At 37.5% G+C, this 13,779-nt stretch overlaps 2 protein-coding genes across 2 annotated transcripts; one reads left to right on the forward strand and one right to left on the reverse strand.

Annotated features, from left to right (window-relative positions):
* Nucleotides 1-644: 644 nt before the first annotated feature.
* Nucleotides 645-2,457, reverse strand: hspb11 (heat shock protein, alpha-crystallin-related, b11). The gene is made up of 5 exons (XM_055049313.1): nucleotides 2,256-2,457; nucleotides 2,026-2,132; nucleotides 1,018-1,086; nucleotides 878-921; nucleotides 645-782 (listed from the first exon to the last, which is right to left on the reverse strand). The coding sequence occupies exons 1-5, from the start codon at nucleotides 2,333-2,335 to the stop codon at nucleotides 690-692; spliced, it is 393 nt and encodes a 130-aa protein (XP_054905288.1). The 5' UTR covers nucleotides 2,336-2,457; the 3' UTR covers nucleotides 645-689.
* Nucleotides 2,458-2,491: 34 nt separating this feature from the next.
* Nucleotides 2,492-7,531, forward strand: smn1 (survival of motor neuron 1, telomeric). Its single transcript, XM_055049312.1, has 8 exons — nucleotides 2,492-2,614; nucleotides 2,988-3,059; nucleotides 3,148-3,267; nucleotides 4,301-4,492; nucleotides 4,676-4,855; nucleotides 5,359-5,433; nucleotides 5,728-5,835; nucleotides 7,341-7,531. Exons 1-8 carry the CDS (start codon nucleotides 2,567-2,569, stop codon nucleotides 7,395-7,397), a joined length of 852 nt encoding a protein of 283 aa, XP_054905287.1. The 5' UTR covers nucleotides 2,492-2,566; the 3' UTR covers nucleotides 7,398-7,531.
* Nucleotides 7,532-13,779: the final 6,248 nt, after the last annotated feature.

Consider the following 13,779-nt stretch of genomic DNA (forward strand, 5'->3'; position numbering starts at 1 on the left):
CAAGCATTTGTGTCTGTATGTGTGCATGCGAAAGAGGTAGAAGAGTGGGAATTGGGTAGATTAGTCTGTGTAAATAACTGCAGTTTCTGGACACTCGCTGGTTGGCTGGGAAGCCATCTGGTTCCCCAACCCCACCGCCAAGCAGTATTTCCAATGAATTTTGACGTCTTTGGGGATGTCAGAACTTGTCCTTGGGGGGATTTGTTTGGGGAGGTGGGGAGGACACAGCATGAACACCAATTTAAGCCCCTGCCGGTGAAAATTAGTTAATTAACTCTATCTCTCACACGGAGAGAAAGTCCCTTTGTAATGAGGTCTGCCATTCAACGCAATCCAAGCCTTTTATACCGAAGTGTTGCCAACTATCAGCTAGTGAAATTAGCAGGAGCAGTTGAATGCAGGACAAAAAGCTTTAGAAGCGAATCCACAATATTACATAACCTAAAAACTATAAAAATGGTTTGAAGCTAATCTTGGAATTAGAGGTTGAACGGAAAAACACTTCACAGCTTTAAGCCATATGTCTTTTCTACAGCTGGTACAACTGCTAGAAGTACCAGCAGCAATCAAAACATGATTGCAATGCAGATTAAGATTGAGACTAACGAACAAATAACAAAACACAGATAGACATTTTACGTAAATGCAAATGGGTATTTAATTTACAACAATTTCTCAATTAAAGTTCATCAAGTTTTCACACTGATTCTGTGTACTGACACAAAGTGGTCGTATCCCTCAGTGATGATAAAACGTAGGTGGGTTGCACTGCATCCCTTTAGCTAAAGGATAAAAACACAAAAAAACAATAAGCTTCATTTTTAGAACATAATGGAATGACAAACTTTTGAAACAAAAAAATAGCCTTTCAACATACTGAAATAGAATTCAACTGGAGGTGCCCCTCAGTGTGTTCCAACTCTGTGAAGAAAATTAATGGCTCAATCAGTTGCAATTTTTTGGGACTTCCGATACAAATGTGAAACTTACAAAAATGTGAACCTACGTACATCTCACCTTTCTGTGTGACAGGCTCAAAGTTAGTTGCATTTGGTGAGGTATTCCTCTCAATCTTTAGATGCTTAACTGTAACAGAACAAAAAAGCAAACAAAAAAAAAAAAACAGATGGAGAATCAAATAATCAAAGGGCACAAACTATGTTCAGCGGGTAGAGAAAAATATACCAATAATGTTTTGAATTGGTAAACTGGGGCTAGAGCATGTTTTCCCTCATCAGAGTTAAATTTACCTTTTATATCTTTAATCGGTTGGTATTGTGTAAAACCAAGTTTTTGGAAATTTATATTATGCTATAATAACATTATTCCCTCATTCTTAATGAGGGAATAACTCATTAATAATGAGTTATATTTTGATCATGTTAAACCAAAGTTTGAACAACTTAAGATTTAACAGAAAAACAAAAAAAATCTGCATGGTGTAAAACCCAAGGTGACACCAGCAACCTCAAATCCTTAAATCTCCCATGGCAGCTAGTTATTTCAGCTTTCTTTCAGGATTCTTAATCATCTTTGGGTGAGCTTTTTGCACTGACTGAAAGTTTTCACTCATCTGTGACAGTTGTCTGGGCTTTTGCTTCATTTATGTTATTTACTTTGTTTTGCTTGATATGGTCTTGTACGTTCGCTAAAGTTCTCTAACAAACTTCTAAGCCCTTCCCAGAACAGCTGAAATTGTAACAATAAGTTATAAGTAGGGGGACTGATTGCAATGTATGTGTCTTATGAAGACATTAGCTTGAATGGGATTTAATTAAATTGTAATTGTAAAGAGGGACAAAAGTGCTTGATATGTTTCTCAGATTTTCATTGCTCATAGAATCCCAACAAGATACAATAAAGATGTTGGTACGTGCAAACGTGAAAGGCTGAAGTGGTCTGAATACTTTTGAAATGCAATGCACGGTTATATATGCGCTTTCATTTCAAAGCAGCCTATGACTAATGCAGCTGTATGGTGTAAGTAGCTTCCTGCGAAACGAAGCAGTAAGCGAAGTCTCATACTGTTGTAGCTGTCCATTGTCACGGCAGAAATGTTGGTCGTTTCAGGAAAGCGAATGATGAACTCCTGAGGAAACATCCCGGTGGACATCCAGAACGTTTTATCATTTCTGAAGAAAAACGGGAGACTTAAGCAACAGCAAAGCACGTGGCTCATTAAGAAATGCTAATTAACTGCGTCATTATGTAAGGGGTTTTGACAGATCATTAATATAGACAGATAAAGCACTCACCCGTCAGTGATGTTTTCTGGTGGGTGATTCTCGTCGCTGGATGAAGCTAAAACAACGTGTGCACCAGAAGAATCAATCATTACTGTTCACTCAAACTGTGTGAAGACAGCAACGACGGTCTCGAAAACAATATACGTCAACTAGTACGTTTTCTCTTTGGGTTTTCGGGATATATCAAGCTATCACCGTTGCCAAGCCAACCGTTCCGTCGCGCAATATGTACGTCACGTGTTTCTGAACGTCACAATTTCCGACCCACGTTGCTAAACTAGCTAAGGGCTAAATCGGAATCCTGACTCCGGCGTCTGCAAATGGCGAACGGATGCAAAGAGGTGTTATTTGCCCGTGGAACTGGACAGGCAAGTTGTAAAACATTTCTCAGAAAAATATTAAAACACATTAGAATTATTTTCAGGTTGCAGCAGGTTTGTTTTATGTGAAGCTAACACGCTAAGATATGAAACTAACGTTGAGTCCAGCTAAATTGGATAACAAAGGGGGGAAAAAGAAATAAATTGAAATACTACGTACACCTGATAGCGCCAAATCTGAACTCTTAAGTGTTTTTTTTTTTTATGTAAAGTTGTGTATATCATGAATCAAGAGAAGTTCACTATAGCAATACAGCATCGTATATGGGTAACTTTTTAGGAGTCTGGCTTGAAACATAACTAAATAATTCCAAAATCTTTGATCAAATGCATGGGTACCGATGTTTTTGTCGTCTTTCAGAGTGATGATTCAGACATCTGGGATGACACCGCACTTATAAAGGCATACGATAAAGCAGTAGCATCTTTCAAGGTAAACTGGGTGCGCGCTGGTTTTGTGCTCATGCAAAAGCAAAGACGACTGCTCCACTGCCTTGGTCTTCTCTCTTTCTGTGTCCCAGACTGCTCTAAAAGGCGAAGATGAATCACACGCGTCAAAGAAAAACCAACCAGGAAAGAAACGAAAGAACAATAAAAAGAACCAGAGCAGAAAACGTACCAATGCACCACCTGATAAAGAGGTAAAGAACTGCCATCTGTCAGCTTTTAAATCTGCATGTGCAATGTAAAGCACAAACATAATTATTCTTTGTGAACATTCCTGCCCTAACCTTCTTAGTTTGTGTCAAGCATTTGCAAAAACAAAAAGGCTTTGCTTTTAGATATCATTTCTACATAAAGCCATATGCAGAAATAGTTATCTGTATATTCCTTCAGATTGATGTTTCAAACATTTGATAACAATTAACTCAGCGCAGCTAAACTAATTTTTTAATTACATTCATTTGGATTACTTGTTTAATATTTTTTTGTGTGTTACTTTTTAAAAATTACAATGCAACATTTTAAATCGAGGTCAAAGTTCACCATCATTTATAAAGTTTGACATACTTGACAGTCTTTTCCTACTTGTTAATTTTACATCCATTTGTTTCACTGACCTACCAAATGTTTGGGCGACAATTGTTGGTGAAAGTTAGTCCTTGAGAAATGTATGTATTTCTGTGTCGGTGTGATATCAGACACTGGTCAGCCTTCAAGGTAAATTAACACAATTTAGATAAACGTATAAATCAACATGACTATAGTTGGTTCTTTAATGATAAATGCCTGACTTACAAAATAATATCAATATGAAAAAAATATTAAACTTAAACTGCACCTTATAAATTAATTTAAAATGCAATATTAAAAAAAAAAGTTTATAGTGGAGTTGCCTTGTATCTACACCATGCTGAACATAAGTTTAATGCCAAGATAATTATAAACTACAAGAAACATTCAAAACGAGATTAAAATCTTTTCATTAATGTTTTCCTCTGAAAGGGTATGCATCCTGCAACTTCAGTGCTTCCAATGGCTTCTAATACGTTTGGCTAACGATTTGACAGAATATCTCCATTGAAACGCAACAAAAAACACAAAAATCTATCATGTTTTATAGCACATAGTGAGTTGAGTTAATGTTTTGTCCAAATCTTGGTCATTTAAAATTTTGACCAGTCAAAAGCAAACTACTAAGCTCTATTATATTTACTTTGTTTTGTGTTGCAGTGGCAGGTTGGGGACTCTTGTAGTGCTTACTGGTCAGAAGATGGCCAGCTCTATGTGGCCACCATCTCCTCCATAGACCAAGAGAGAGGCACTTGTGTAGTTGTTTACACTGGTTATGGTAATGAGGAGGAGCAGAACCTTGACGACCTGCTGTTGGAGATTTCAGAGGCTGATGAAGCAGCAAATCCTAAGGTAAGCTAGTTCAGAAATGAACTGAATATACTCCAGAACTAACATTTATAATACAGTTTATAGTTCATTATTTTTATCTGTGCCTTGTTTGCCTTTTTTTTCAAATCCTCAAATGTGTTTCTTACAAAATTTTCTTCATCAACTTTAGAAAAAAGTAACTATAAAAATATCTACTACTTATAGGAAAAAGTGGAAGAATCTTCTACAGAGGAGAGTGACAGGTCGTCCACACCAAACCAACACAAACAGCATCCACACGGTAAAACCCAGAAGTCCAAAGCTCACAAACACCCATCTTCTATGTGGCCTCCCGGTTTCCCCGGGTTTCCCCCTGGACCTCCTCCAATGCATGATTTTGGACATGTAAGAAATAGCACTTATTAAAGAAGTTGCATTTTTATTTGATTCTCAACAAACCTGTTTGGTTCCAGAATGCTTTGTTTTTATTATTTTGAGGATTGATTTATTCTTCTCAAAGTCAGTGAGAAAGTTGTCTCGTTGTCGTATTAAGTAAAACACAACGTAACTAGTAAATTGCTTACAATGAGGCAAATTAAACAGGACCATAAACAAAGCCCTCTCAGAGTTGACATTTATTGTGGAGGTATTGGATTGCAGTAAATTCAACTGGCACTTGGCTTGATGGTTTGTCTTGCTAACACTTTCAGTTGCATGTGATATATTTCAGAGTTAAAACTACAAGGTCTGAAGTACCTGTGTCTGCACCCGTTTTGTTTTAGATGAAGTTTATTTAGGTTAATGTTGGGACCTTTTTTTTTTTTTTTTGACAAACCAGAGTTTGTCACTTACCGAGTCATTTTTAAAAATTTCACAGCCGTGTGTCTTTTTGGGGGGTTTCCTCACAGAGGGAAAACAGACGATCTGCTGGTCATGGACCTGTACCTCCATCCTGGCCTCCGATGATGCCTTTTGGTCCTCCTGTAAGTTTTAAGTTCAAAAGCATGGCATAATTTTCACTGAAAAGATTCAAAAAAATATCAGGATTAATTTGATCTGAGAAGTACTTGAGAAATTAAAATATAAACTTAGAAGAGAATAAGCCTCACCAAAGAGAAATAGAGGTATGATAACATAGAAAGAATCTTTCAAATTAACTGCTGCACAAAGGTTTTATTGGTGGTAATGTTGGAAACAGCTGGATATAGAGGTCAATAGTGCTTTAAAATATAAAGTCTGTTACATTGTCTGCTGTCTGATCACTTTCTGTTCCTCAGATGATCCCTCCACCTCCACCAATGAGTCCCGACATGGTGGATGATGAAGCCTTGGGTAGTGTGCTCATATCCTGGTACATGAGCGGATATCACACAGGATACTACCTGGTATGTGCTCAGAGACCAACTGGCAGGTTAAGAACAATAACTTGAGATTTGTAAATCTCAATAACTTGATTGATGTAGCTTCACTGGTATATGTGAAATTCCTGGATGACTTGCTTTGTGAAGAGGTTATGAGCTGTTAATATCTTATCTACTGTACATTGCTCTCTGCATGCCCATACTGTGGATAAAATAAATGTACACACATGCTTTGGTGAGTCAAAGCAGGGCTGAGGATCAGAAACACTGAAACAAATAAAATGACAAGAATGTCATTATCGCAATTAAGCACTTTAGAATAGACTTTTTCCCTTTACATTGCTGTCAATTAGACTGGTATTTGGCCAGGTTGCATTCAGTGTGTTCTACTTCGAATTGCAAATTTTATATACGTCATTGGTAAAGTTCTGCAAGTTATCGCATTTCTCATCTAGGCATCAGATTGTCATGCGTACTCAAGCATGAATTAGTTAGTATTGTTTAAAAATTAAAAATTAACTTTTTTCTACAAAAGTCTGCCATTCAACACAATTCAAGCCTTTGCCAACTATCAGCTTGTTAGTAAAACGGTTAAAAATATACATAAAATGTCTGGTACTTCTGCTATTTATAGTGCAACAGAAACATTACAAGCTAATATTTGCTGGGTACTTTGTTGGGCTATCTGCTCAGGCTGAGTCATACGCCACACAGATATGTCACTGGTAGTCTGCCAAGTGTCATTTTAAAACTGTTGTTGCACAAGGACTACTGTCTACACTTGTCAAAAAAAATACTTCATTTTTTGTCGGTTAAAAAAATTCACGCCAGCTGCATCAGGTTCTGCTGATGTAAGCTTACAGCAGGAGAGCCTGGTCATCCTTGTTGAACAAGTCAAAGCTCCTGATAAAACAATCTACAGTAGAAATTCATCTTTTTTTTTTTATCTTCAGCTCAGTCTTTCCGACATGCGCTCACACACGTGCGACACAGCATGGGGCTGCCAAAGTGTTTCCGCCTTTATTAAAGGAAAAGTTCTGGCACACTTCAAACTTCTACACCATTACTGTCTGTGTTTTTCAAGACCTCATATTTCCAAGTAGCTGACTTAACATTTCTTGTGAGGAGGGAAAAAAATATATATGCACCTTGTTTCTGTCGGCTTACTGACAGTTTGCAGCACTATCTGTGTAAGGATGTGGATCCTTTAGTCTGTGCAGGTAGATACAATTCTTGTCATTGTGGCACCTTTTATGCCACAATAGTTTTTATGGTAACTTGTCTTTATTCATAGGAGTGGACTCAATTAATAACTAATAATATAAACCCTGACAATAATAATAATAAAATGATGATCTGGTATTCCAATGAAAGTATGATCTTTGTTTTTGTAGGATTTTGTTATCTTTCTATACTTTAAGTTGGTACTGGAAACTCTTCATTACTTCTCAACAGAACTCCATAATATCCAGCAAGTCTTTAATGACTCTAAAAAGCTTGAACAATTGTATTTTTTCTCATAAAAACAGGGTTTGAAACAAGGACGGAAAGAGGCAAACAAGTGGACAAAGCTGCACCACAAGTGAACATCTCCAGTGTAGTTTGACTGTGGGCCTCCGACGGACCGTGAAACAAAAGTCTGAGTTATGTTCTCAAGAAATCTTTGAAGATAATGTTTTGTATTCTTTGTAAATAGACTAAATAAAAATTGTGAAAGTTTACAGAAGTTGGCTTGATATTTGGTTTGTGACTCCATAAAAGAAAAAAATTGAAGGCCATGCATAGTTATAGCTGACCAGGCTTCAAATTCCTTTAACGGTTTAAGGTGGGAGTGTAAAATGTTCATAACTTCTCAAGCTTTACTATGTTTGTTGTATACGTCTTATATCACATTCAGAGGTTAAAGCTGCGGTTGCACCTTGATAAAACTATATAGATTTATTACAGTGCAAAGCTTTACAATGTTTAGTTAAAATATCAATGTCAGTCTGTGCAATGTTTATATCCCAAAGGACTGTTTGGAGAACAATAATTGTTGTCTAAAATATTCAGTGTTATGAGCTTGCATTTTCAATATAGTAGCAGCCAGTTAGTCTCACAACAACAGATGCTCACAAATGACCTTGACAAAATGCTAAGAGTAGGAAGAACAGATGAGAAAGAGAAAGGAAGGAAATAGGCATATCTGCTTTTATCCATGTGGCTTGTCTGTCTTTTTCTTCTTTTTCCTTCCAGTCCAATTTCTGATGATTGGCTGGAGATTGGACAACTATCGCCTAAAGCAATGAGTTGTTCATGGCTTACCGTATGAGCGGAAGGTGACTGACTCGTTGCTGCCTCTCCACATGGCAGTAACGTTGAAGCTTAACCAAACTAGAAGGCCCAAGTCAGCGCGTTACTTTTGTCTTTTGAGCTAAAGACTGAACCCTGGTTGAGGCATGGAAATGAATCCTTTCTGGGATTACTTGTGACATTTTTTTGTAATATATTTCAGTAATTAAACTACTTTGTATAATACATGCAGTCTACTTTTGCTAAGCTTTTCCTGGAGCTGCATGTCTGTGACTCAATGGAATCTGCTGAGTTTTCTAAAAAAAAAATTTCACAAATCTCAAAAGTAATTTCAACTTGACTGTTTCATAGTGAGGATCAAGCTGGAGTTTATGAAATTGACTCTGAATCTATCCAGTGTCACTGAATTAACTTTTGAAATTGACTCTTTGTGTGTCTTGACATTGAATATTTGCTGTGTATCGGTGCTGTATCAATAGACAAAGTAGAAAACGAACGTATGTTCTCGCCAAACGTTGGGTGTGTTGTGTGCAGATGATGTGAACTCGAGCTGCCGAAATCCAAAGTGTGGAGAAACCGTGACAGTAAATGCGTGAATCTGGAGCTGAGAAAAGGAAAGTTTAGTTGACAACATTTACATCAATCAGAAACTCAAGGATGTTTGGTTGCAATTGCAAATATTGTCCAGCAGAAGTCAGACTAGCGTAATGAACTGCAATTGTCAGAACATGCTGTATGAATAGGTTGATTTTTCAACTTGAGCAAACTGGAAGCCACACACCAAAGAGAACACTTGTCTGTGAATGTATGTCAATACGCACCTCATCTCTCTTTGGCGCGCCGCTCTGATTTGTGATTGCAAGCCATACTCGACTACAGTTTTATTTCCTCTGATGTTTCCCGCACAGTCAAATTCAGGAAATCGTTCCAGTTTACGGCTGGCATCAGAGCATCTCCTGTTTTTCCCCGGAGGTGTCCCCTCATCTCCCAGCCTCATATAGCAGCACATCCATCATAATGTTTTTCAGCTCACATCAAATGGGTCTGCACCCTTTGGGCATTAGTAAGCAGTGCTTTAGCTACAGCTGTGAGATACCAGCCAGCTTTGTGGATTAAAAAAGAAGGATTCCTAAAATCACTGGGATTTGAAAGAAATTTAGTCTTGATGCCATTTACACCTGATAGATTCACCGCCTTGGACATTTTTTCTAAGGAAAATTTGTCTCCCTTTAACTTGTGGTACAGAGTTTGAAAAAATTTAATTCACAAGTCTTAATATGATGGGTTATCACTTATTTTGTTCTTCTTTTGAATCTGGACCATTTGAGCTTTAGCAACACAAGAACAGAGAAGAAAGTAGTGCAAAGGCTGCAGATACTTTGTGCATGTGTATATTTAGAATTCAGAAAACCACATGTAATTACAGTGGGAATAGAAACATTCGCTCCGCTCTGCTTGAAATTCTTTCATTCCCTGAAAGAAAGGCCTTGCAGATTTCCCATATTTCCCACACACGTAATTTGCTGCCCACTTACACCCGCTGCTCTGGCTCAGAACTGGCGGGCAGTGGCTCATGACATGTGTGAGTTTGTGTGTGTACAAGAAAGAAAACATAATGAGTCTTTGTGTTTGGATGTAACAGCATGATTGTCTTTATTTTTTTATCCATGTGATCCTCCTCCAGCTGCTCCAAAGCCATTGCTTTCTGGGTGAAAAGCGGCCCCTTTGTTTGTATACAGACTGCAGTCTGCGCTTTATAGCCCACTGTGATTTCCCATATTTATGACCATATTTGCTTCTTGCTGAAGCCCACTCTTGTTTTTGCTGTTTTGTGCAGAAACCAGAGAAGAAAGAAGGATGCCAACAAGAAAAAAAAAAAAGTAGTTTGTGGTATTTACAACTTGAATATGCACCGTACACGAAGAGTGATAAGCTAGAGTTATCTTTTCCCCCCAGACGGGGTTCAAATCTGCCACAGCAAAAGCCTACACATAAACCGATTGCTTGCCTGACTCTGCAGCAAACTAAGCTGCCCAAAGGGCCCAGGAGAAGCCCAGAAAGGAGTTAAAAAGGGGTCCGACCTTGCTCGGGAAGGCATCGCTCCCCTTCTGTGACTGTCAACCCCCTACTGACCAATGAGGCATGAAGCGTGTAAACATAATCTGCATTTTGCATAGTCCCTTCTAGGAAACATACAGACATCCAAGTAAGATCACACCGCTGCATGGGCTTCCAGGCCTTCAGCTATTTACTCAAGCTTCAAACATTCAAGCAAAATTGTGTGTTTGCATTTAAAAAAAAAACTTTGGGGGTTATTAAGCTAAGTAAGTTTATTTTATGGCACTATTTACACACGGAATAATTACGGCTACTTTATTGGGAAGAAATAAATGGAAGATATACAAAAATGAAGCACCATATAAAATAAAATAAGTTGATCATGTAATCTTTAAAAGCAGGATCAAAACAGTGATGCTTTCAGCCGGTGTCTTGACACGGTTACTCTCTTTAGATTTCTTCTCATTTGGCTTTTTTGCCACACATTTTAAATAATTTAATGCCAAGGCCATTTGAATGAAACACTAAAAGCAAAAACAATCTATGATAATATCACTAATGTTAGCACAAACCAAAATGTTATGGTCTATCTCACTTCTTTTAAATTCCCTAGTGTCAAACTGAGAAAATACAGTTTGTTGATTAAAAAGAAAAAACAACAAAAATATATTTACACCAGTGAGCCATTGAAGTATGTTTGTGCTAAGTTGGAAATGTTTGGTGGGAATATTTCTAAGCACAGTGGGCTGATTAAAGGAGCTTTGGAGCTGCCGCACTTAATATTTTTGTCAGTGGCAGATAAGATAAAATGTTTGAGTTGCTAATACTTGAAAACATTAAGCAGACTGCTGTATCAAGTCTGTCTATTATTCATGCAAAAATTAAAATATAATCAGACACGTCAGGCTGCATTTCTTCTTTTCGTTTAGTTTGACTATGCGCATGTTGAAGCATCTACTTTGTAGAGAAGGAGAAAACAAGAGTGAACATCTTCCAGCTCACCGCTTTCAGGTCAGAATGCCTGAGGCTTTATTATTTCTGTCTTCCGGGAATCTCTGACTTTTCTTTCTAGAGCTGCATGGACAGGTGCAGCTGTTGATCAGGGATGAGTCAAAGCATAAAATAGATATTAGAGACTCTAGTGGTGAGACATTGCAATATCAAAATAGAATCTTTCAGGGTATGAAAGAAGAGAAGAACAATGGGAAGAGTCTTTTTGCAAGACATACAAGGCAATACAAAGCACATTCCTGTGGATAAGATTATTTCTCTGAGGATATGTTGGATGTGATCCACAGTATCTGAAAAGATCACTGCCGCCTTTATGGGCTTTGCATCAGTATTGCGTTGACACCCTCTGCAACAGAAGGTGATCTTTGTTGCTCTCTGTGTGGGTTGACCTCCTGGTCAGTGAGAATGATCTGTGATCACCGGCTGAACTTTCAAAATTCCAGTCACAGCGGGTTCAGAAATGTTCCAGCGCCTCCACTAGTTATGATTCACATTACTACTGGATGTCCATGCTCCGCTGCAGATGCTCATAAATAAAAATGCTGTACCATCAGAGTAAAGCCTATGCCGCCAGGTTTACAACCCCTTAAACAGGATGCATTATTGGTACAAAGGAAATTGGAATTCTCAGAGGCTAAATAATAATAATTACACTATAGGAAAGGCTAATGATGGATTAGGCTCCTTCAGCCTTGCACATTTATACATGTTACTATATCTGGCGCATGCACTACCTTGCAAAAGTATTCACACCCTTTGAATAGTTTCACATTATTCAAACTTTCATTTATTTCTTTTTTTAATTTTATGTAATACAGCACAAAGGAGTGTATAATTATGCAGTAGAAGTAAATAGAAATCTGGTTTTTCAAATCATTTACAAACTCAGATGTGAAAAATATGGCATATTCCTCAAGAATAATATGTTTGTCTACAACCAAAAACTCAGTATAATGCTTTGCAATTATTGACTATAAAATGTAAAAATGTAGGGTATGAAAAATGTGTAAAGCTATTTCTTCTTTTGCACCATTTTGAATCATCCAGTTATAAAATCTTCAAGTCTTTGTGTTTAGCATTTGAGAGCTAAACACAAACAGAAAGTTAGCCCTTTTGTAACTTTATACGTTTTTTTTTTTTGTTTGTTTGTTTAACCAGAGCCTTCTTGGTCACATTCTTTGCTTCACAACAGTAAACATTCCTAATGACAAAGCTGGATGGCAGCAGGGTAGTTTACTAAGTGGAGTGTCATTTGGTATTGTCTTGCAGGAATGAACAACCCCCATATTGCTGAAGATGTTGTCTTGAAAGCAGCGTGTAGCTCCAACGCCTGAATGAATTGTTGATGTCTTCACACAACTGCATATTATCTATGTGGTGTGGACAAATGTAAGACCATTAGGGACAATGCATTTTTAAATGCACCAACAACAAACCTAATTGTGCTTTATCTCTTCAGTCCAGTAAACATTATTTTCCACTAGCCCAGACATTAGCGTAGCATTTTGGGATCATATTATTCATGCTTTATCCTACATTATGTAGATGTTTATATGCAATGATTGATTCTTTGCTAATAATCAAATTGGCTTTCAATATTAATGATGGGCTTTCTAAATGGAAGACAGCCACAGTTATTAATTAGAGTGCAGCCTCTAAACATTTTTTACAGCTTTGTGATTTGAAGAAAAAATAATAATTTTAAATTATACAAGTCTATCTAAGCTCTTTCTGTATTTTTCCAAACAGTCTTTTGGATTTTGTTTTGCAAGTCATGTCTGTGCATCTTGGGAGAAGCCAAAATACCCGGAAAAAAACCCACTACGCCATCGTGCAACGGTACATAGTTTGGAAATTATTTCACATGTGAAACTTTGAAAAGTGTGCTGTGCATATGTGCTTTGCTCTGTCCTGGTCAGTACTTTGTAAAACCACCTTTAACTGCTGCAGGTTTTTTGGGAGCGTGCCACTTTTCTACATTGCACATCCAAAGATTGACATGTTCTTCACAAAACAGACAAAATTCAGTTAGGTATACGTACAGTATAGCAATTTCAAAGTCATCCAATACACGCTCACTTAAATTTAAGCTTGGACATTGAGAGCTCCATTCAAACAAACGTAGATGCCTTGACTTAAGCTGACTGTGCAATGATATTTGTTGCTTGTTTTGATTTGTTTTGCAACACAGAGCGTTTTGCTTGATGCTCAAAACATTCATGTTCATCCTCCTTGTGACAGAGCGCCTTCTTCGACTTGTTTGCTGTTTCCCGACAGCAAGTGACAAACTACAAAAAGGAGGTCTGATGGCTTTCTTCTTGCCATGTGCAACAATAGCAAACTAACAGCTGTATTTATATAGACATTGAAAAGCGTGCAGGTGGACTCTATTTCCAACTTATTTGACTTCTGAAGAGAGCTGGTAAGTAACGTGTTTTATTCAGGGATATTGGAGTAAATAGAGTTGAATACAAATGTCCTTCACTCTTTTCATGTGTTTAATTGTAATGTTTTTAAGGATGCATACACTTGTACCCACTTTACGACCATATCAGTCTCATACACAGTAAATGTCAAAATGTGACAACTTCAAACGTGTCAACACTT

The sequence above is a fragment of the Poeciliopsis prolifica genome, unplaced genomic scaffold (genome assembly GCF_027474105.1).
Source record: "Poeciliopsis prolifica strain line A6 unplaced genomic scaffold, Auburn_PproV2 SCAFFOLD028, whole genome shotgun sequence".
NCBI classification, from domain to species: domain Eukaryota; kingdom Metazoa; phylum Chordata; class Actinopteri; order Cyprinodontiformes; family Poeciliidae; genus Poeciliopsis; species Poeciliopsis prolifica.

What these genes read in the sequence shown, in the direction of transcription:
- hspb11 (XM_055049313.1), bottom strand. Translation starts at nt 2,335, where the DNA reads ATGATTGATTCTTCTGGTGCACACGTTGTTTTAGCTTCATCCAGCGAC. An exon ending in GACAATGGACAGCTACAACA is followed by an intron (nt 1,087 to 2,025) that starts GTATGAGACTTC and finishes GTTCTGTTACAG; the next exon opens with TTAAGCATCTAAAGATTGAG. An exon ending in TCCAGTTGAATTCTATTTCA is followed by an intron (nt 783 to 877) that starts GTATGTTGAAAG and finishes TTTATCCTTTAG; the next exon opens with CTAAAGGGATGCAGTGCAAC.
- smn1 (XM_055049312.1), top strand. Translation starts at nt 2,567, where the DNA reads ATGGCGAACGGATGCAAAGAGGTGTTATTTGCCCGTGGAACTGGACAG. An exon ending in TTGCCCGTGGAACTGGACAG is followed by an intron (nt 2,615 to 2,987) that starts GCAAGTTGTAAA and finishes GTCGTCTTTCAG; the next exon opens with AGTGATGATTCAGACATCTG. An exon ending in TGATGCCTTTTGGTCCTCCT is followed by an intron (nt 5,434 to 5,727) that starts GTAAGTTTTAAG and finishes TCTGTTCCTCAG; the next exon opens with ATGATCCCTCCACCTCCACC.